Genomic DNA, 23,785 nt, shown 5'->3' on the forward strand with positions numbered 1-23,785 from the left:
GCCAAGAACCTGTCTTCACATTTATTCTATGAATGCTTTATGATTTACCAGCCTTATAGAAACTTTTATAGAATCTTTTTAAAGGAGTTCACTATTTAACTGAAAGCTGATTAATTTTATTCTGGACTGCTGTGCATTTGTGAACCAGCTCATTCTTTGAAGTGAATGGGTTTGAAAAGTATATGTCTGTGAACAGTTATTTGGCATGTTTTGTGGCTCGATACCTGTTTGTGTCTGGTTCTCACACTTGTAGTTAGGCATCCTAGGCTTATTCTAGAATCCAGAAAATTCTAAATTCCAAAATCCAGAAATGTCTTGGCATTAAGCCACCTGGATTGGCGAGGATGCAATGCTGTATTTGTGCCGTAGTGAAGAACTTAGACGGGTCTAAAATTTTTGCCATATCCATTTGCTGATCAAGAGCTTCTCCACCAGTCATATTTAGTAAAAACACATATGTTTAATAATGTTTTAAGGTTTAGATAAATATGTTTAACAGAAAACAAACTCAGAACAAGTCCATGCTAGCTACAAGCTCATTTTATGCATGACTGAAGTAAATGGAAGCCATATTCTCCATTTTGTATTTAAATCCTCCTTATTAATAGCAGTTACTCAGCTTAACCACAGTGGCAGTTGACCTGGCAATGAAATGGTGGTATAAACAGAGACCTAAGTGACGTTATCTATCAACAGAAGTCAATCTCCAACAGCCTTATACTTATTCCCCATCCCACACAATACTGACTGAAAAAATAGTCCTCAGATGAAACCTGTCCATCTATCAGAAAAGCATATAGCCATGAGTATAAAACATTGAGCCCAAAGGATGTATTTAAAAAGTGTTATACATACAAAACTCCCTGCTTCCTTTGACATTGAGTGATTTTTGCATTGCTCTGGTGGAATGCTTTGTTACAGTAATATATTACAAAAATCTTTGGATTAATTACGGGTTTGCAAGGCGGAGGCATACCAAGGCTTTAGTTTCCAGAGGGCAATAGTCCATGTGGTTCTTACATAGCTGCTTCCAGTTAATTAGAAATTGGAGTTAACGTTTTGGATTCAGTGACCCAACTCCATTCTGAGGAAAGGTCACCAGACCCTGATTTCGGGTTAACTCTGATTTCTCTTCACAGGTGCTGCCAGACTGGCTGAGCTGATCATGGTGACAACTAGATACCTCTGATGATAGGGTATAAATTTGAGATAATAAACCTCCTTGAGAGCATTGCAGTTCTTTAGTTGGACTATCGTGTGAGGAGGAAGCAAACACAATGTTTAGATGATGGAGGGGAAAAAAAACAGAGATTAAGCTGACCCCCTCCCTCCATCCCTGCATTGTCCTTGCATGAGAACAAATTACCTTATTGACTTTTTAAAGGAATAAATGTGGTGCAGGTTAATATGAGATCAAATTTGAAGAATATTTTTTAAAATTTTGGTCACAATTTGTTTAATCAAGCTGCTAATGAGCTCAAGTTAGGAATTTAGAATGTTCAGCTGCCACATTCTGTTGAACATCACAGAAGTTCGCTGAAACAAAGTGGCTTTGATGAATCAAAGTGTAGGATGATGGATGTAGCAATCCGTCTTCATTGGTTTTCTACAGTAAGGGGCAAGCATCTGCTCTTTGCTAAACCCAATCTGAGTGAGCATGCTCGAAATGCTATGATCTTAACTGTTTAAACTGCTTTCTTTTCTCTTTAAGGGATATTTCACAGACACGGCTCTATACTATGGGTATTATACAAATAACACTTGGAGTATCTTGCATGGACAATACAATATGAGTGCTCCTAAGCTGCCATATAATATGCCAATAGCATATATTTACACGATTGGAGGTTCCTTCTTCATCACCTGCATAATCCTGGTCCATTGGTAAAATACCTTTCTTTGCTTATGTTACCAAATACAAAACTCTGCCCAGTCACTGCAGCGAAAGTAAACTTCTTATTTTTCTCATTTCACCGGAGAAGATGGTTGTGTTAATTTGGATTGCTTTCTAATGTATCTATGTTCACATGGTTGGATTCTTGAATTCGGACAAAAATAAAATTCTGTGTATATTGGTAATCTGAAATACAGCAGGAGGTGCAGAAAACCCTTAGTAGGTCAAGCCATATCCATGGAGGGGGTGGGGAGAGAGAGTTAGAGTGGTGTTCATGCATCATGCTGATGAGTTTTGTTGTGAACTGATTTTGATCTGTTGGGCTGTAAGTGGTGCAGTATGGTGCCACAGCAGTTAACACTGAGATCCAGGTTTGATTCTAACCTTCGGGTGACTGTCTGTCTGTATGGAGTTTATACATTCTTCCTCTGCAGGGGTTTCCTCCAGTTACTTCCCATAGTCCAAAGTTATGCAGGTTAGGTGGATTGGCTAAATAGCTCCATATTTTCCAAGGATGTGTAGGCTAGGTGGCTTAGCAATGATAAATGCAGACTTATGGGGAGAGGATAGTGGAGTGTGTTTGGGTGGGATGTTCTTCAGAAAGTCAATGCAGATTCAATTAGCTGAATAGCCTCTATCTGCACGTAGGGATTCTATTTCTTTTTGCATTACAACTATAGAATAGAAATCATCATTTTGCTTTTACCTCTGAATCTAATCATTAATTGGCACTGCTAACGCTGTGCTTTTTTTAAGAATACATGAGGCACTGGAAACTTAATGTGTCTTCCTGATCATTGAAGTCCTAGCCATTTTATATGGCAAACCTAACAGAAAAATGTAGTTCTGTTTCATCATTATATGTTGCTGGGTGAAAATTGAGAGAAATAATTGTTTTCATTCAACAGAGTGAGAGTATAGCCAAGGGAGGATCTAGAATAGTTCCCCTTACTAATAATTAGGTCAGTGACCATGACAGTAGAAGTGATTTAAACCAACGTTAACATTTTATCCCCCTGTGCCATTGTCAGTTCTGTGTAGCAGTTTCCCAAGTAGAAACTGTGTATGGGAAAGGAAGATAAAAATATTGAACTGCGCCCTAGCCCTGGCACTGGCACTGGCACTGAATCACACATCAGCAATTCCATTTTTAAGATGGCAGTAAAAATATTTAGACTTGATAATGTTAAGGGCAAAATAAGGAAATTTGAGAGTTGATATGAATCCGACATGGGTTCCAATAAATAGCTGTGAATTTTGAATGGGTTTTTGAATTTGTGTAGGTCAGTTTAAAGTTCACTGAGCAAGATAAAAATGAAGCCTATTTTACAAAGTGCAGAATGGGTTTCATAACTTGCAGAAGCCATAAATAACCTGAGGATTTTGACCTTCCAGCCTGTCCAAAGCCTTTGGAGAGAGTTACAGAGTAGGCAGCACCTACGGAAATCTGGTGACGAAAGTGTTCTGCTCTTGGGATTTTAAAATGACACAGAAACAGTCGGTTGAGTCAAATTATGAGAACATCAGCACCCGGTTAAAGGTAAGTTGCTAAATGTTGTGTTCTGTGATTAAACTGGATTCTCTCACAGCTATCAGTCTGGTAGTTTGGTACACTTGACTTTCAACCTAGCAATCACACATTTAAGCCTCGTATCTGTCTGTTTCTCTCGATTATATACCCTTACTATATGAAACAGGGAAGAGTTTCAACAGTCTTTGGTACAGACCACTTCCAATGAGTTGCAAAAATAGTGGAAGGTACTGGGGAAGGGTTAGCTCTCTGGTACTAGAGACCATCGTACAATAATGATATAAAACAGTTAACTCTGGTCCAAACTTCTTGGCAGATTTTCTTAACTGCAGTTGGGAAAATTAATGGAATCATCCATTTTAAATCTGCGTTGGGCAATACAATTAAAATAATCAGTTTGCCACCATGACTGGCACTCAGCACAGATTTAACTTATTTTTAAATTAATGTTCAGGATGATTTTTATTTTACTGTCAGGCATTGTAAGGATGTTGTGAAACTTGAAAAGGATCAGAAAAAAATTGCAAGCATGTTGCCAGGATTGAAGGATTTGAGCTATAGGGAGAGACTGAATAGGCTGGGGCTGTTTTCCCTGGAGCGTCGGAGGCTGAGGGGTAACCTTATAGAGGTTTATAAAATCAGGAAGGGCATGAATAGGATGACTAGTCAAGGTCTTTTCCCTGGGATGGGGGAGTTCAGAACTAGAGAGCAGAGGTTTAGGTTGAGGGAGGAAAAATATAATGGAGACCTGAGGGGCAACTTTTTCACACACAGGGCGGTACATGTATGGAATGAGCTGCCAGAGGAAGTGGTAGAGGCTGGTACAATTGCAACGTTTAAAAGGCATCTGGATGGGTATACGAATAGGAAGGGTTTGGAGTGATATGGGCAGGGTGCTGGCAGGTGGGACTAGATTGGATTGGGATATCTGGTCAGCACAGATAAGTTGGACCTAAGTGTCTGTTTCTGTGCTGTACATCTCTATGACTCTATTTGCTGTATTCCTTAATGAATCGCTATCCCATCAACATGTTACCCTCTATTTACTGCCTCCTCACAATATTCTACTGTTGGAAGTTGGAAACAACAAGGAAATCAAATAATATCACAATTTTATGTTAGAGGCTGCAAGGGTGTTTTGTTACAAGCCAGCACTTACCAGTGGTTTGGAGAGTTGGAGGAAATGGTGGAGGTGGATTAGGTTAACAACCCTGTAGGACAAGGTGAATCAGCGGTGATACTTTTTCTTGAATTGGCAAATAAGCAGCAAGAGATTCAGTGAAAGAATGACATCAACGTACAACTATATTCCTGCTAAAATGTTGCTGTTTTTCTCAATTAGGAGTCTCTTACTGAGCACAAATTCCGTGCAACTCACTCAAGTATTACTCAATGGATGGAAAATCTATCAGTTCATATACTGGGCTGGATTCTGTCCTTGGGGAGTGTTGTCGGATGTGGTGCTGGAATTCATTACTACTCAGAAAGCATACTCAAGGTGGGTCTCGGCTTCACGTGATGCGATTCTGTCAATCAGTGAATATTTATAAATGAATGTGGTGCTGGAAAAGCACAGCAGGTCAGGCAGCATCCGAGGAGCAGGAGAATTGATGTTTCTCTTGCTCCTCGATGAATGGCTTATGCCTGAATTGTCTATTCTCATGCTCCTCAGATGCTGCCTGACCTGCTGTGCTTTTCCAGCACCACACACTCAACTCTGTTCTCCAGCATCTGCAGTCCTCAGTTTCTCCTAGTATTTATAAATGTGCAATCATAATCATTTAAATGTTGAATTGGGGTAAGAATCATTAGAATCAGTACAGTGCAGAAAGAGGCCATTCAGCGCATTGAGTTTGTACTGACCCTCTGAAGAGCATCCCACCCACATGCACCCCTGTAACCCTGCATTCCTCTTGGCCAATCCACCTATCCAGAACATCTTTGGACAGAGGGAGGAAGCCAGAGCACCCAGACAAAACCCACACAGCGCGAATATGCAAACTCCACACAGAAAGTCACCCGAGGCTGAAGCCAAACCCTGGTCCCTGGTACTGTGAGGCAGCAGTGCTAACCAGAGCACCACCATGCTGCCCTAAGTTATCTGCTTTGTGGAAGTTTTAAAAATTCTGATTGATCTTTACAAACTACATAATCAGGCAACCAAGCTATGTGAAAATTATGACCCATACACTCAATTGTTTGTTCTCTGATGCTAAGGTCAAAACAGTTCTGTACTCCAGTCATTCAGACATTTGTGGGAAGTTCTTTTCCATTCTAAATTTCCTCTGAATGTTTGTACAGAGGCAAGGATTCTTTGTAGTAGCGTGTGAGCACAAATTTCATCTTATGTTGGAGACTGTCATTGAGCAATTTATTGTCCATTCCTTTAAAGTGAGCTGGCTGGAAGCCAGTATGTACTTAATGCAAGTGCTTCTAAATTGAAAGGGGAAAGAAATCAAGAGTTATGACTTGCATTTAAGAATGGATGGGATCACATTTGTAAAAATCAAACTGTGGATTTGTTTCATGATGTACGATAAGCATGATTTTTTCTGAAAACTTTCTTCCATCTATACTATCAATATTCTCCCCTAATCCAGTTCTGAAGTGATTGACAGTGTCTAATACATAAATGCATTCTGGTACCTCTCACAAATGATCTCATGAGGAGTGCAGTGGGATATTGAAGAATGGAATCACCATTGCCAAGTCAGTTCTGTTCTCCCTGTGTTTACCAGGATGAGTAATTGTATATTTGACCCTAAATCGAGTTTGTTATCTGAATCCTCTTGTCAGAGAGAGAGTGAAATGCATCATTTTTTTCTTACTGAAACGTGTCACCCATTGTCTAATCAGCTTTAAACAGACCATATCTAACTTGATGAAATGGAATAGTGATTTTCATTATCCATCTCACGCTTTGGTGAAGGAGAAGTCATCAACAAATCCTGGCTAAAGCCAGCGCACATTTTTCGTAGTGTATCATGAAATGAGATCATAATCATACCTTGAATTTTGGGCAATTATTGTAATCTACTTCAATTTATATAAGTGTTGCATTGCAATCATCTAAACCTATTTATAAATTTCCTATCTTGTAATCACCCTATGTTACACCGCTATTTTGCAGCTTAAATGTATTGTGACAGAATATGCCAATATCAATGGTGAAGTACAAACACATGAAATATAAGAACAGAGAACCCAGAACTTGTTTTTCAGAAATATTAATAACCTGGAACTAAAAAAGATTTAAAGTATTTATTCAAAAAGGGTCACTTTGTACTTGGACATCAATCCTACAAAAGAACTGAAAACAAATAAGAGAATAATTTTAAACAGACATTGCTGGAAAAGCTCCACAGGTCTGGCAGCATGTGTGGGGGGAAGTCAGAGTTAACATTTTGGGTCTAGTGACCTTCCTTTGATTTTTCCTCACAGATGCTGCCAGATCTGCTGAGCTTTTCCAGCAACTTCTGTTTTTGTTTCTGATTTACATCATCTGCAGTGCTTTTGGTTTTTATTAGAGAATAATTTTGATTGGATTTGGAGAAAATAAAATCAAAATACTCAATGAAGGGAGGAGCAGAAGTTGTCTGATGGTTCTGAAGGAGAAGAGGCAATAATCTGAAGAGCCACAAATATTCTACAGATTTGAAGAATCTCTCTTCTTCAATTTTCTTTTATGAATCTTGAGAAATCCGCTAGAGGTTGCACATTGATGAGCCTAAGTTGTACTTCTTGGTGGCAACTCAGACAAATGCTGTTCCCTTTGCCACACTCTTACCTTGCCATATTGCCTGCTCAGGGTGACCATTTACCAGAAGCCTTTGAACACATGAGCTCTAAACATCCTTAACCTTGTAAAGAGTATATAGTGCTGGAGGATAGAACAAAAAGAAAATAAAATAGTTAAATACAGGTATCTGGCAAAATGGATTATCAGGTTTACAGTATCATAGTAATAATACTTCACTTTATAATCGTGTTAAATTGCTTATTTCTGCTTTTTAACAGCTTATCAAGCAATTGTTTTGCATTCAAACTGAATAAACATATGTGGACATTCTTTGTCAATAGTTTTGATTCTTGAACACAGATGTTTTTCTCTTCAAGCACTTTGCCTACTTTCCGGAACCCAACATTTGAGTGAGATTATGCAGCTTTGTGTCAGATCAGGAGAAGTGTTGTAAGCAAACTAGAGTTTTTTTTTAAAAAGTAGGAAACTTAAATACATTCTGTTTTATATTACAAAGCTAAAATAATTTAAAATATGGATATGCTAAGTTGTGAGAATATAATTTGAATGCTAATATAGCATTCATTAAAATACAGTGCTTGAGATGGTGGTAACTTGAAAATAAATCTTTAATTCTTTAATGTGTTGATAAATTTAATCAGTTGCATCTCCTAGTTCTTCAATAATGTGGAACACAATCTTCACTAGGGATAATTTTGAAGGGATTTGTGTAATGTTTGTGATGGAACAGATTAACATAATTCTAAAAGATTCCCTCAGTTCATGGTTGAGGAAGACAAGGGGGAAAAGAGTCTAATTTTGTGACCTTGATTAATATTTTTCATATTGGTTTCATGATGCATGTAGATAAAAAAAGCAAGCTGCAGTGAGAGCTAATTGATTTAGAAAGAAATAATCTATTATTGACATTATATTTAATGTATTAAAAAGTTTTATTTTTACTACTTTTGACACTTTTATAAAATAGTGACTTCAATAAATGCATTGATGTACTTTTCTGCACAAGCAATGAGTCACGGTTTGTGGGTTGAATTTTATTACAAGCTTATCCGTAAATGACCATTCATGCAAGAGTCCTTGTTCATTCTTTGGATATGGCACAAAGGAAGGGTGGAAAATGTCATAATCTACAATAGCAAAGGTTGGAGCACTTCCAAGACCTGACAGTCTGAGATTGTGTTGTAATTTGCAGTGCATGCCAAACAGCATTTATTTCTACAAAGGAAGAACTTCCCAACTCACTCTGAACGTGAAAATTTCAAGTCATTGTGATGGATGAGTAGTTTTGACTTAAGGCAGGACTGATAGCTACCACCTGAGCCACAGCTAATTTGTTTGGTCTCTTAAGTTTAAATTAAAAGTAGAAAAAAGTATGTAATTTTATTGTCTGGGATGCTGATTGAGAGAATACTTCAATTTGATTGGCTGTTTACTCTACATCATGGCATCACTACAGCTGAACTTTTTTCATGCTTTCTCTTGTTAAATTGTCCACTTGCATTGTATGAACTTCAAAATGTGATAAGAATTCCTACTTTCTTCTTTCTAAGTGAAAGCAAACAGTGTCTGAAATCTGTGCCAATCTTACAAAGTTTATACAAATAAATTTAAGTCTGACCTTATGGAACCTTACTCTCTCACTCTCTGTCTCTCACTCTTTGTCTTTTGCTCTCTCCCCATGAAATTAATAACTTTACAAATTTTGCAGATCAGGTTTCCAAATGATCAGGTGGCAATATGTGTTGAAGTCATGGCGATAACTATTATGTGTGCTTTAGGTTTTGAACTTCACGTAAATTGCATTCATTAAGGTAAATACAATATTTTATTCCTTAGGATTATTCACAAGATATCCAGCAAGGAATTCCTGAGAAGCTAGTAGAGAGCAAACTGCTAACACTTCCTTTGATTGTGTCAGTCATTAACCTCGTGATGCCCTACGTTTATAATCTAATTGGGTTACTGGAAAAATATGACTTCCCACAGCAACAGATCTACGTTTCCATTACCAGGTATGAGCAATTTTCCTCAAGTCTTAAATAGAAAAACACTGCTTTTTCAAAGAACTTGCATCATGTTTTATTTTTGATAAGTATCCAAATTATTTATTCAAATAAGAGGGCAAAGTTTGGACGCTGGCTTAATTATATTGTTCAAAATAACAGCGGTGATCGGTAGCAAGAACTAAGAATATATAAGTGTCTAGGGGCCCTTTTGTGATGCAGTGGTAATGTCTGTAACCCTGAATTGGGAGGCCCAAGGTCAAGTCCCACCTGCTCTAGAATTGCATATTTGAACAGTTTGATTTGGAATATCGCTAAAATTTAAAAGAAATAACAGCAGCTTGAGCTATTGAGGCACAATAGTGATGTCACTGACTCTGAACTAGGCGGTTTGGATTCAAGTCCCACCTCTCCAGAAGTATGTCATAACAGCTCTGAACAGCTGATTAGAAAGTATCTAAGAATATATAATGATGTGTCTGAGTAGCTTGATTAAAAACATTTACAAAGAAGTTTTGTGGTGCAGAGATAGTTTCCCTGCCGATTGTGTTGCCATTATCGACATAATGACAGTAGCAGCAGAAGATCAAAAGATAATTCCAAATTTATATTTTGCCATTGCTGTCTGCTGTGAAATAGCATTGTGACGCTTGTAGTGTTGACAGTGCTGAAAAGATTGTCCAACATTCACAAGAGAAAGAAGGGTTAATGTTTAAAATCAAACCTTTTGAGGAAAGTGGTTCCAAAAGTAGAGCTTTCTGGTCCAATGAAAACACTGGGGTACCATTAGATATAGGAGCAGAATCAAGCCATTCGGCCCATTGAGTCTGCTGCACCATTCAATCATGGCTAATATGTTTCTCAACTCCATTCTACTTCCTTCTCTTTAATCCTCTTACTCATGAAAAACCTCCTTCTGTCTAAAATACACTCAATGACTTGGCCTCCACAACCTTCTGCGGAAATTCACCACCCTCTGTCTGAAGAAATCCCTCTTCATCTTAGCTCTAAAGGGCTGTCCCTTCACTCGGAGACTGCTCCCTCTGGTGTCTGCTATTAGTAGAAGCATCTTCTCTGTGTCCACTCTATCCAAGCCCCTCAGTATTCTGTAAGTTTGAATTAGAATCTCCCCCTTCCTCCCCTAACCCCCCCCCCCCCCACCACCCCCCCAAATCCTTCTAAACTCCACATTCTGACCTAGCATCCTCAACCGCTCCACATGTGACAAGGCCTTCATTCCTGTGATCATTCTTGTGAACCTTCTCTGGACCCCCTCCAATGACAGTACATCCTTTCTTGGATCCAGGGCCATACTGCTCGCAATATTCCAACTATGACTTAACTACAGTCTTATATAGCATCAGCAGTACATCACTGCTATTGTAACCTAGCCCTCTTAAAAAGAATGCTTACATTGCATTTGCCTTCTTAACTGCCAAATGAACCTGCATGTTAACCTCAAGAGAATCCTGAACTAGGACTGCCAAATCCTTTTACACTTCTGATTTCTGAAGCATCTCCCCATTTAGAAAATAGTCTATATCTCCATTTCTCCTACTAAAGTGCATAACTTTACACTTTTCCACATTGTATTCCATCTGCCACATCCTTGCCCACTCTCCTAATCTGTTCAAGTGCTTTTGCAGCCTCCCCACATCTTCACACTACCTGTCCCACCACCTACTTTGTTGCTCGGTTTGCAGAGGACACAAATATCCTCAGATTATTAATGTATGACATCAACAGTTGTGGTCCAAATATGGGCCCCCTGCGGAATTCCACTAGTCACCGGCTCCCATCCTACCAGTCAGCCAATTCTTTCTCCATACTAGTACCTTGATCCTAATACCATGAGTTCTTACCTTATTTATCATCCTCCTGTATAACACCTTGTCAAAGGTCTCCTAGAAATCCAAATAGATCGCACCCACTGGTTTTCCTTTGACTAACTTGTTTGTTATCTCCTCAAAGAATTCTAACACATTTTATAAATTTTGTAAATGCCCTCTAGTTCTGGACTCCCAACCCCAGGGAAAAGGCTTTGTCTATTTAACTTTACCATGTCCAACATGATTTTATAAACTTCTATGCGGTCACCCCTCAGCCTCCCACACACCAGGGAGAAATGCCCCAGCCTATTCAGTCTCTCCCTATAGATCAAACCCTCCAATCCTGGCAAAATCCTGATAAGTCTTTTCTGATGTTTTCCAGTTTAACAACATCCTTCCTATAGCAAGACAACCTTAGTTGAATGCAGTATTTCAAATGTGGCCTCAACTATGTCCTGTACAGCCACAACGTGACATCCCAACTCCTATTCTCAATGTACGGACCAGTGAAGGAAAGTATGCCAAATGTCTTCTTCACTACCCTGTCTACTAGTAACTCCACTTTCAATGAACTGTGCACCTGTACCACTAGGTCTCTTTGTTCTGTAATACCATTAAGTATATAAGTCCTGCCCTAATTTGCCTCTTCAAAATGCAATACCTCACATTTACCTAAATTAAACTCCATCGGCTACTCTTCTGCCCATTGGCTCATCTAATCAAAGTCCCGTTGTTCTTGAAGATAATTTCTTACTTACTTTCACACCACTTACTTTGATGTCATCTACAAATTTACTCACCATATTCATATTCAAATCATTTATGTGAATGACAAAAAAAGGTGAGCCCAGCACCGAACCTTGTGGCAGATTGCTGGTCACAGGCATCCAGTCTGAAAAGCAAATCTTTACCACCACCCTCTGTCTCCTACCCTCAAGCCAATTTTGTATCCAATTGACTACTTAACCATGGATCCCATGTAATCTAATCTTCTAATCAGACAACTATGTAGAACTTTGTCAAGTGCTTTGCTGAAGTCTATATGGACTACTGTTCTGCCTTCATCAATTTTCTTTGTCACCTCTTCAAAAAAACTCGATCATGGAATGAGCTGCCAGAGGAAGTGGTGAAGGCTTTGGATGGGTATATGAATAGGAAGGGTTTAGAGGGATATGGGCCAAATGCTGGCAATTGGGACTAGATTAATTTAGGATACTTGGTCAGCACGGACGAGTTGGACTGAAGGGTATTTTCGTGCTGTCCACCTCTATGACTCTATGAGATTAGTGAGACACGCTTTTCCACTCACAAGGCCATGTTGTCTATTCCTAATCAGTCCTTGCTTTTCCAAATAAATGTTAATTGTGTCCCATTGAATCCCCTCCAACAACTGACCTATCACTGATTGAAGGGTCACTGGTCTATAGTTCCCTGGATTTTCCTTAGTCATTCTTAAATCATGGCAACACATTAGCCAAACTCCAGTCTTTTGGATCTCCCCCTTGGCTATCAATGATAGAAATCTCTTAGCAAGGGGCCCCACAATTTCTTCCCTAGCTTCCCACAAAGTTCTGGGAAATACCTGATCATGTCCTGGGGATTTATCCACTTTTAAGACCATCAGCACCTCCTCTTTTGTAAAATGGAATATTTTCAAGACATAAATATTCATTTCCCCAAGTTCCCTAGCTTCCAAGTCCTTCTGCACAGTAAATACTGATGTGAGATAATCATTTAATATCTCTCCCATCTTTTGTGTTCCACACATAGACAGTCTTGTTGATCTTGAAGAAGCCTATTCCCTCCCTAGTTATGTTTTTGCACTTAATGTAATGAGAGAATCTCTTTGGATTCTCCTTAACTCTATTTGCCAAAGTGATTTAATGTCCTCTTTTTGCCTTCCTAATTTCCCACCCATGAGTAGTCATCCTACCATTATATTCCTCTAAGGTTTCATTTGACCCCAGCTGTCTGTACCCGACGTATGTTGTAAGTACATTGGCAAGATCAGATGGTAGTTGCGTATCGAATGATAACAATGAATTTTAAAATGGTACTAAGATTTTCTATGGCATTAGCTATGAAGGAATTTCCTCAAAAATTAAATTATTGTATGACATTTAAATTAGGAGGTACATTAAGCATTAACCTTGGATTCATAGAATCCCAACAATATGGAAAGATGCCATTCAGACAATGATCTAAGGCTGAAATTGAACCCAAGTCCCTGGTGTTGGGAGACAGCAGTGCTAACCACTGAGCCACTGTGCTGCCCATTACAGATGTAGAAGATTCTAGATTTCGAGGCTTATTCCAGAGACCTGAGCACACAATCTCGGCTGAAGCTCATGTGAAAAGCGATGTTATCTTGCTTGTAGGACATGATGATGTTCAGGCATGTTACAAAATGGGGGACCCTGACCGCACAATCACATGATGCTTGTTAAAGATGTCCAACAAAGAGTGGGGAAGTTCTTCTAGTATCCAATCAACTTTTAATCCTGAACTAATATTACCCAATCACTTAACACTTAATATTGCAGTGTGCAAATTGATCCTCAAAAAATTCAAATTCCACTCTTTTCCAAAACATTTAACTTTCTGCAACAATTATGAAATTATTTTAACGCAGTCCAAATTGGTAACAAAACGACCATGTGGAAATGATATGTAGAACAGCATGCATCAGTCGCTATTATTCAATGACTCAGAGCCAACTTCAGAATATGCAGTAAATCATTTAGTGTAAATTTTACAATGGATTGGTTTGTAAAACAGACAATTCATTTTGTTCGAGCTGGCAAATCCAGACTAGGTGCCCACTCCAGACTCTGGTTTTACCTTGTGTAGAAACAGTACAGAGAGGTGGTGACCTTGAGGTATTATCACTTGATTGTTCATCCAGAGATCCAGATAATGTTCTGGTGACCCAGATATGAATCCCACCACAGCAGTTGGTGGAATTTGAATTCAATTTTTAAAAATTTGAATTGAGTCTAATGATGACTGTGAATCCACTGTCGGAAAAATCTCATCTGGTTTACTAACGTCCTTTTAGGGAAGGAAACTGCCATCCTTACCTGGTCTGGATTACATGTGACTCCAGACCCACAGCAGTATGGATGACTCTTGACTACCCTCTGAGCAAATAGGGATAGGCAATCAATACTGGCCTAGCCCACAATATGTTGGTTTTTTTTCAAAGTAGAGTCTGCTGCATTTCAGCTGTGCCTGCTGGATGTATATATCTTCATGATGATGATGTGATATTGTTTTCACACAGAAATCTGCTTTTGAAGTTAGCCATTTTAGGACCACTTTGTTTCCACTGGATGGGAAGTAAGTTAAAAGAGACAGCAGAAATACCAGTAAGTAAAACTACCAGGAGTGCTATAAACCAAAATAATATGGAGGCATCTACAAAATCCATTTGAATGTTTTTGACAGAGGGCTGGATATTATGTTTTCCTATTGGGCAGGTATCTGGCAGGGGTGATGAGGTGGGAGGTGAAGTATGTCAGGGAATTGGTCAACCACTCTCCTACCCTACCCTGAGTTCACCCCTACAATTAATTTAATATAATTATTTGTCTGTGCATAGTGGAAGGCAGCCAATTACAATGCTTGCCCACTGTGCACAGACAAATAATTTTAAGGTCAGTTTTGCTTGTTAACAATTGACCTCAGTAATATGCTGCCTGTGCCCTAAGACAGTTGGTGTGGGCAGTTAGACAAAAGTAGGCAGATTGTTTGTTTATTAAAGGCCTAGAAGGGTAAAGTGTGCAGGGAGGATTCCTGTACTTGTTGGGTGTATAACATAACCCACACCCTCTTCCTTCCATACTAACTGGTTTTGAAGCAAGGCCCCACCATCACTAACAACCTTATCCCACTGACCTCTGGGATCCTTTCTTGTCTTAAAGGCCTAGACTAGCTGTCTTTGGCAGCCACGACACTTGTGTTCTTCTTCCTGCTGCCATGGCAATACCCATTACTTATCCTAGGTGCTGCCATGGCTACTGGAACTGCAAGACAATTGGGTTGGTTGGTACCTCCTGAAGTTGAGGCTTCCTCTTACTGAGCAAGTCCCATTGTTAATCTATTTTGGTTGTTGGTCCACAGTGGGTTACGGCCATGGGGGTGAACCACTTCCATTTATATAAGCTTCGATCCGTGAAGGGAGGGGATTGGGGTAGCAGTCTGCCAGCCAGTGTCATTATTGAACATTGTTATCCTTACTTCAACTTTAAGAGTACACAAGTGACTTGTATGATCACGTAGACATCAAAATGTCATATTCACTGGGACACATTGTATTTTTTTCATCACTATTCAGTCTTTATTTTTAGATTATTGAATAGCACCATGTTTAACTTGAGCCGGATGTTGAAATATGGACGTCTTTTTAATTGTCGATTATTTTTTAAACCATAATGTTTTCACCATTGTCATAAAGCAGCAGCTTCATTGAGGTGATGTTGACCTGGTTTGTCTAATTCCTTCCGATTCCATCTGAACATTTTAAATAATGTTGTGAGGTGAAACAAAAATGCTGTTGTTGGAATGTTTTAATCTTCAGGGGGCATTGGAACATAGGGTTTAGGAGTAGGAGTCACCCATTTGGTCCTACGAGCCTACTCTGCCAGTCAATATGATTAAGAGCTTTCTGGCTTTGGAGTCCACAGGAAAGTAATGCTTTATTAAGGCTCTATTTGAATCAAGACCCGGGTCCAGGTTCACTTTAACTATGCTTTTTAATATGAACTCCTAGACTACGTGACAAAATCTATTTTGTAGAGAATGGTTCAGTGATTAATTTTACGTCTTTTACGTAAACATATAAATTAGGATCAGGAATTCTGGATTCTGACTAGCCATCTGTAATATTAAACAATTGGTCTTGGAATGTCTTATTTGCCATTATTTAATATTTGAAGATAGTATGCATTCAGGACTTGGATCATGAATTTTGTGTTTGTGTTTTTGTGATGTCAAACATTTAACCATCGATCCCTTGTTTGTTTTTTTTTTGTCTCAGTGCTGGGAGACGTTCGTAGGGCAAGAAATATATCGTTTGCTGGCGGTAGATTTTATATTCATTATACTGGATACAGTTTTTGGAGAGTATGTCTGGAGGTGGGTATTAATTTCATGAGAAGATTTGTTTTATCTATTAATAATTACCTGTGCTGTTTTAACAATCTATGGACCATGGAGAAAGTGCGGACTGCAGATGCTGGAGATCAGAGTCAAGAGTGTGGTGCTGGAAATTTGTCAAGAGTGTGTGTCCAAAATGTTGATTCTCCTGCTCCTCGAATACTGCCTGACCTGCTGTGCTTTTCCAGCACCACACTCTCGAATCTATGGACCATGCCAACTTTTAACAAATTGTAATATCAAACGTACACCTAGAGGCACATAGAGATGGCCAAGGGTATTATGTTTACTGTTTTCATTTTCTATCTTTCACTGAGATGTACCTTTCCTTTGAAATAATTAAGTGCCACTAACAACTGAATCTTTAATTATCATTACCAGCTCTGGTTCCTTTTCGTCATGTTAGTAATTCACCCGTGCTTCATTACCTTGTGGAGTTTGTATTACCTCAAAGCAGAACCCTAATGTTGCACCCAGTTTAAACAAACATTGAAAATAGATAATTAAGTGTTATACAGTAAAATCTGAATTATTGTTTCCCTCTAAGCTACGTCCCTTAACAGCTGCAGTCCTGCTGCTCCTAAGAAAGTAGCCTGCCTAATCTATACAAAAGCAAAACACTGCAGTTGCTGGAAATTAGACATATAACAATTAGAAAGAATCATCAGTGTCTAGCAGTGTTTGTGGAGAGAGAAACAGTGTTAACGTTTCTGAACTGTTCCGGTGAAAGATTGCAGAACTGAAATGTTAATTTTGTTTCTCTCTCCGTGAATCTTTCTAGTTTCCAGCCTCTTCCTACCATGACCTTTAGCTACAAGAATGGTCTGAGTGAGCTGGTTTTACCTTCCTTCTCTTCAGTCCCAGGGAGTGAGAAGAGAGTTGCTCTGGACTTGGCTCTGTGCCTCATTCTGGTCAGAGCGATGAGCTCAGGACCTCACTGGAGTGAACATCAAACCTGATTTCCACTGTGCCACAATGTTTTGTACCCGTACTGCAAACAAAATGTTGCTTCTTTCAACAATTGATCATTTTAAAAAAGATACATTAATGGTTACAGGAATGTGATACAAACTTTTAGTGTGTTGAGCTGCTGGCCTTCTCTCTGACTAATGGAAAAACTTGTCAAAGCATCCTGAGCAATCCTGGAGACTGAGTTAAAGGGTTAATTATTGATTGCCATTCTGTCCTATCCTTGTTTGTTAATTGATCTTTTAACATAGAAGTGAAAGCAGTTCTATAAGTTGAGAGAGTCAGCTACTAAAGTATTGTAATCACTGTTTCTCCTTCCTTCACTCTCCAGGGTCATATGCATTAAACTGCTGAAAAGGAAGAGAAAACCTGAGTTTGACATTGCCAGAAATGTTTTGGATTTGATCTTTGGACAGACGCTCACTTGGTAATAATATGTTTGATCAGGCTATGTTTGATGTTGAACCATTAACAGCGCCACCTATTGAGAAACTTCACCAGTACCATCACAATAGTATCTTCCCCATTGCCCAGAATGTGTACTCTCATATGAGCACTGGATTGGACCTGAATGTGATGGTCCCTACATACAAATATCACTCACTGGCTGGGTTTGCGAAGTGACCACAGTTACTTTGGCAACATATTAATCAGCTGTCGATTCTATGCAGCCGTAACAATGGAGAATTTATGCTTACGAAGAGGAAAGATCGGAGGGAGAGCAAGAGAGCAACAAGAAGCAACAGACTCATGATGAGCTTCATTTAATTCATTACCTTCTACTTTGTAGGTTGGGCCTCGTGTTCGTACCACTCCTGCCTGCAATTCAAATGATCAAATTTATTGTTATCTTCTTTATTAAAAAGGTAATTTTCACATTTACGAAGTGACTGAAAACTACAAGATATAAGGGAAAGAGCTTAGTCCATTTTAGAAATTCATTTTATCTCCAAGTCTGTTAGTTGAGTTAGGATAAGATTTAATGTTTACCCTTCATAGACCGAATAGGCATCATCATTGGCAGCCTTTATACATATTTTGAGTATATGTACTCCTCAGCAAGCTGCTTGGGAACCAGAACTTGTCCAGCTAAACATCCAGTGAATCATTTAATGTGTGAAAAATGATCACTACAGTACGCCAGCTATCTATTAATAAAACTGTTGGGTCTTTTTCAGCTCAGCTTAATGAAGAACTGTCAGCCTCCACACAAACTCTGGCAGGCATCTCATATGATGACTATCTTTATTAGCCTGCTGTGTTTCCCATCATTCCTTGGAGCCACTGTTGTTTTTTCTTACACTGTGTGGTAGTAAGTATCTGCATAGTTAATTATGTGGCCAAATTCTTGTGTAACTGAGGATTCAGCAGACTATAGAGTGTTTGTTTTTGGTTCTTGCTGCTAGTCACCTCTATACATTCTGGAACAAATGTTTTAATGGAGTCAAGAAGTTTCTAATGCTGCCAACACTACGGTGTGTTTACTAGCATGTTAGCTGAAGTTTTGCTTCCAATTGTATGGATTGTCCAACAAGTCTTACAAAATGAACATTTTCCATGATGAATTACAGAACTGTAAATGTGTCAGGATGGGAGATGGTAGTGCTGAAAATGTGTTGCTGGAGAAGCGCAGCAGGTCAGGCAGTATCCAAGGAGCAGGAGAATCGATGTTTCGGGCATGAGCCCTTCTTCATTCCTGAAGAAGGGCTCATGCCCGAAACGTCGATTCTCCTGCTCCTTGGATGCTGCCTGACCTGCTGCGCTTTTCCAGCAACACATTTTCAGCTCTGATCTCCAGCATCAGCAGTCCTCGCTTTCTCCTGGGAGATGGTAGTGTCATGGTAATGTCACTGGACTAGTCATCCAGAGGCCCAGATTGATGAATGCAAATTCAGATCCAAAACCTGAAAAGGAATACTGGAAATAAAAAAAGCATTAACGAACATGAAGCTATCATTGTGGTACTGTTTCATTAATGTCCTTTATTGGGAAGGAAATCTTGCCTTGTCTGGCCTGTATGTGACTCTCAGATCCATGATAATTTGTTTGACTCTCAACTGCCCTCTGAAATGGCCCAACAAGCCGCTCAATTCAAAGGCAATCTGGGAATGGCAACAAATGGCTTTGCTGGTGACGGGCATGTTATATAATAATTTTAAACATCCATGTTCTGTTAATTTGAAGCTATGGGCTTCAGTACAGTAAGGCAGAGTATGGTGGCTGTGAAATTTTTGCTGTTATGGTACTTGCCTGTTATTTGACCTGTCTTTATTATATACAGATCCTAATTTAAAGGCTACTTATCGATGGGTTGAGGATATCAATGCAAAAGCGTCACTTGTCCAGCCATTTAGCTGCTCAATTAAACAATCAGGAATTACAGATAAGAGGAAGACCCTGTCATATTCCTTTACCAAGGAACACTGATACAATGTGAACCAAAAGTGATTCCAATTTCAATTAAGAATTATTGTTCAAGTGGATTTAACTGTAAATGTGTAGTCATAGAGTCATAGAGATGTACGGCATGGAAACAGACCCTTTGGTCCAACCCATCCATGCCAACTAGATAGCCCAACCCAATCTAGTCCCACCTCCCAGCACCCGGCCCATATCCATCCAAACCCTTCCTATTCATATACCCATCCAAATGCCTTTTAACTGTTGCAATTGTACCATTGCAATTCACCACTCCCTCTGGCAGCTCATTCCATACATGTACCATCCTTTGCGTGAAAAAGTTGCCCCTCAGGCAACACTTCCTAGGACCTTACCATTAAGTGTATAAGTCCTGCTAAGATTTGCTTTCCCAAAATGCAGACCTCACATTTATCTGAATTAAACTTCATCTGCCACTTCTCAGCCCATTGGCCCATCTGATCAAAAATCCTGTTGTAATCTGAGGTAATCTTCTTCGCTTTAACTCCCCCTCCCACTCCGCCAAGGACATGCAGGTTCTTGGCCTCCTCCATTGCCACCCGCACCAACCAACCCAACCGCCCTGTGGCTGAACACTTTAACACCCCCTCCCACTCCGTCAAGGACATGCAGGTCATTGGCCTCCTCCATCACCAGACCATGGCAACACGACGCCTGGAGGAAGAGCGCCTCATCTTCCGCCTAGGAATCCTCCAACCACAAGGGATGAATGCAGATTTCTCCAGCTTCCTCATTTCCCCTCCCCCCACCTTATCTCAGTCCCAACCTTCGGACTCAGCACCGCCTTCTTGACCTGCAATCTTCTTCCCGACCTCTCCGCCCCCAGCCCCTCTCCGGCCTATCACCCTCACCTTAACGTCCTTCCACCTATCACATTCCCAATACTCCTCCCCCAAGTCCCTCCTCCCTACCTTTTGTCTTAGCCTGTTTGGCACACCTTCCTCATTCCTGAAGAAGGGCTTATGCCAGAAACATCGATTCTCCTGCTCCTTGGATGCTGCCTGACTTGCTTGCTTTTCCACATTTTTCAGCTCTGATCTCCAGCATCTGCAGTCCTCACTTTCTCCTAACCTTCTTCCCTGTCCACTATACCTCCAATTTTGGTGTCATCTGCAAACTTACTAACTATACCTCTTATGCTCACATCCAGATCATTTATATAAATGACAAAAAGTGGGGGACCCAGCACCGATCCTTGTGGCACACCACTGGCCACAGGCCTCCAGTCTGAAAAACAACCCTCCACCATGTCATTATGCAATTTAGAATAAAATGTGGTGTATAGTGACTGAGCCAAATGCCATCTCCCACTTTTCATATTCTTTTGATTTTTACTGTCTTGAATTTTCACATGACTAAGTTTTATTGCCTGTTTTTGATTTTATTTTAAATTAGCATAAAGCCATCATCATCTTGTGGCCCCTTCCGATCACTGGCAGCTATGAGTGATTCTATAACAAACTGGGTCCAAAAACTGGATGAGAACGGTTCTAAATTTTTTAAGTATTCGTGGATCTTCGTGAGAAATCCTTTCATCTTTTTCTTGGCATCAGGATTCCTACTGTAAGCTTTCAATTATTTTAATAAATTCTCAATTCTAAAATGTTTCTCTGTATTCTACAATAAATATGGAAATTGCTGATAAAGCTGTAAAAATGTTGGAGAGAACTGATGAGTATTGATAAGCATCTATCTGTATTGGTTAAAGTATTAATATTGTCTTATCGAACATCAATGGTCAAATGAGAAGACAAATATCTTTAAATGCTGATGCTTTCATTAGTGTATCCTTGTTTTGTGCAACATATCCAAAGAGAATCATGAGGTAATATTTATTTTTGGTATTTATGGCCTCCTTAAGCTGTCTCTCAATGGCCGAGAACTGACTTTTTTGCATTTTACTGAGATTTTGAGAGCACCCAAACAAATACATTTCAACCAAATAAATAGCCTTTCCTACCCAACCTCTCAGAAAGTTGACAGTACATGAATCCTGAGGTACATGATTGAAGTGAGATTTTCAGTGTAGAAATCTTCTTGATACAGGGTGCTGAGGCCGTAGAGTTCCCTTGCAGGGTTCATGAATAACCATCTAACATTTGAGCAAAGATTGATAGCTTCATGAAGGAAATGAAAACAAGGATATGGGAACAGGATGGACAATGTGATTTGAGCTATGTGTTTGCATGCAAGATGAACACCAACTATAAATATTTGGACTGAATTGGGTGTGATAATGTCTGTGTATTTCGAAGGGTTGCAAAAGAAAAATGATATTTAGGGATGTTAGCAAATCAATGATACGTCCACAGGCAAAAAAAAATGTAAGGATACATTTGGATAAAATATATAAATACCTACATGTATCAGATCTATTATATTTTGGATGGCATACCTTCTGGAATTATCCTTCTAAAACTGGGGATAAATAATTTGAACAGTTCATGAGGCTTGCAACTTTTAAACCTGGAATCTGCTCAGAGCCAACGGCATGACAAAATTTGATTGAAACCAAAAGATGGTTGTGGTTTTTGAATGTTGCAAGTCAGAAAAACTAAAGGTGATATATTCAGTTTATTGTTATGTGCAGATTAAAGTACAGTATTGTGATTTTGTTTAAATTTCACATTCTAATTTACTCTTTCAGAATATTGATTTATTTTCATTGTCAAGTTGTGGATGGTCAAAGAAAAGTAATTAAGTTATTAAACGAACAAATTGCAAATGTAAGTACCTGAATTTGTGTTTGATTTACATTTGTTTGTGTTCCTTATCTTATAAATGTGAATAACCTACTTCTCATTAAAGTGGTTATTTACTTGAAATGAATATAGTGAACGCCAAAATGGTGGCAAAGACCCGAACATGCGCAAATGATGCTGGTGACATTACATCACCACGACAAAGCCTTTCTCACTGTGCACATACTTCGTTTACTTGTTGTTTTCCATGGTGGAGAGCCATGCTCAGGTGCAGTCCCCAGCAGTGGTTAGAGCATGGGTAGTGTGAGCTCTGGCAGTGAATGATCACTTGTTTGCCAGATTCATAATCGAAGAGTTTTTGGCCAGGCAGAGGGATGGACCAGCTTCAGAAATGCACTGCTGCTACTAAAGATCTCAGTTCCTGTTTCTCTCTTCCCTCACTGCCTGCTCAGAGGAGCTGCTGAGACTGGCAAAAGGTTGGGAGTGGCTGGTTCATGCTTGGAAGCATTATCATTCACCGGTTCTGCCCAGATTTGTTTCTGGTATCTGCTGTTCCGTCACTTTCCAGTGACGTGGCTCTGAAACCTTTCTCTTCCTGTGTAGTGACTATGTAACTTAGCAGTGCTGTTGATAACAAATGCAGCCTTATTTATTTGGCGTGGATGAAAGCTCAAATCCAAAATTAACTGTCAGTGAACATACAAGTCTTGTATTAAATTTCTGCACAAATCATTTAAATGAAATTATTGACATTGCTGTGTCAGTGAAAATGGGAGGAAAGAATTTGTTAAACCTTTGTACAGTGAATTATTAACATTCTATTCAGTTTCTTCACATTGAAAAGTTGAATTAAAAGGTGTAGAAATGTTACACAAAATGGAACATGAATAATTTAATGTTGTGGAAATATGGTTCTGCTTTCAGATGATTTGATAGTGCGTTTATCCCTTTAAGTCTATGTTGGTTTATTTAAGAGCACTAACTGTACAGTTCCACTCCCCCGATCTTTCCTTTTTGAGCCTTGCATGATTTTCTTTCCTGAGCATGTACACAATTCCCTGTTGAAGACTACAGTTGAATTATATTTCACTACCTTGTCGGCCAGTACTGTCCAGAGAATAACTCACAGTTTCAAAAACAAAGTTCCCTTCCCCTCCTCTTCATTCCACTCCTTCAACCAATTATCTGAAGTCTGTGTTGTCAGCTTACTGGCTACGTGCCAGCAGAAACAGTGATTTACTCCACCATAACGTTAAAATTTGAATACTTCTATTAAAGCTCTTACATCTCCAAGTTAAATTATATTTCCAAGTGAAGGCTTTTTAAAGAATTGATTTCCTTAATAAATTGGGTATGGTGGTCAGTGTTTATTGTAAATGCAAGCATCCAGTCCCTCCACCACCGACGCCATGAATCCAGTCCTTCCACCACTGACACTTAGTAGCAGTAGTGTGTACTATCTCCAAGATGCACTTCAGAAATTCACCGAAGATCCTCAGAC

At 39.3% G+C, this 23,785-nt stretch overlaps 1 protein-coding gene across 4 annotated transcripts in view; it reads left to right on the forward strand.

The window, feature by feature from the left end:
- Positions 1-23,785, forward strand: part of LOC132828008 (transmembrane channel-like protein 6) — a 99,388-nt gene that overhangs the window by 69,698 nt on the left and 5,905 nt on the right. For all 4 annotated transcript variants that reach the window (XM_060844872.1, XM_060844871.1, XM_060844874.1 and 1 more), the window contains 11 exons: positions 1,712-1,884; positions 3,290-3,434; positions 4,768-4,923; positions 9,022-9,197; positions 14,301-14,385; positions 16,056-16,153; positions 17,475-17,570; positions 17,934-18,009; positions 18,322-18,455; positions 20,978-21,145; positions 22,230-22,308. In XM_060844872.1, coding sequence (XP_060700855.1) covers positions 1,712-1,884; positions 3,290-3,434; positions 4,768-4,923; positions 9,022-9,197; positions 14,301-14,385; positions 16,056-16,153; positions 17,475-17,570; positions 17,934-18,009; positions 18,322-18,455; positions 20,978-21,145; positions 22,230-22,308 — 1,386 coding nt within the window. The remainder of the gene's footprint in view (positions 1-1,711; positions 1,885-3,289; positions 3,435-4,767; positions 4,924-9,021; positions 9,198-14,300; positions 14,386-16,055; positions 16,154-17,474; positions 17,571-17,933; positions 18,010-18,321; positions 18,456-20,977; positions 21,146-22,229; positions 22,309-23,785) is intronic.

The sequence above is a fragment of the Hemiscyllium ocellatum genome, chromosome 25 (genome assembly GCF_020745735.1).
Source record: "Hemiscyllium ocellatum isolate sHemOce1 chromosome 25, sHemOce1.pat.X.cur, whole genome shotgun sequence".
NCBI lineage: Eukaryota > Metazoa > Chordata > Chondrichthyes > Orectolobiformes > Hemiscylliidae > Hemiscyllium > Hemiscyllium ocellatum.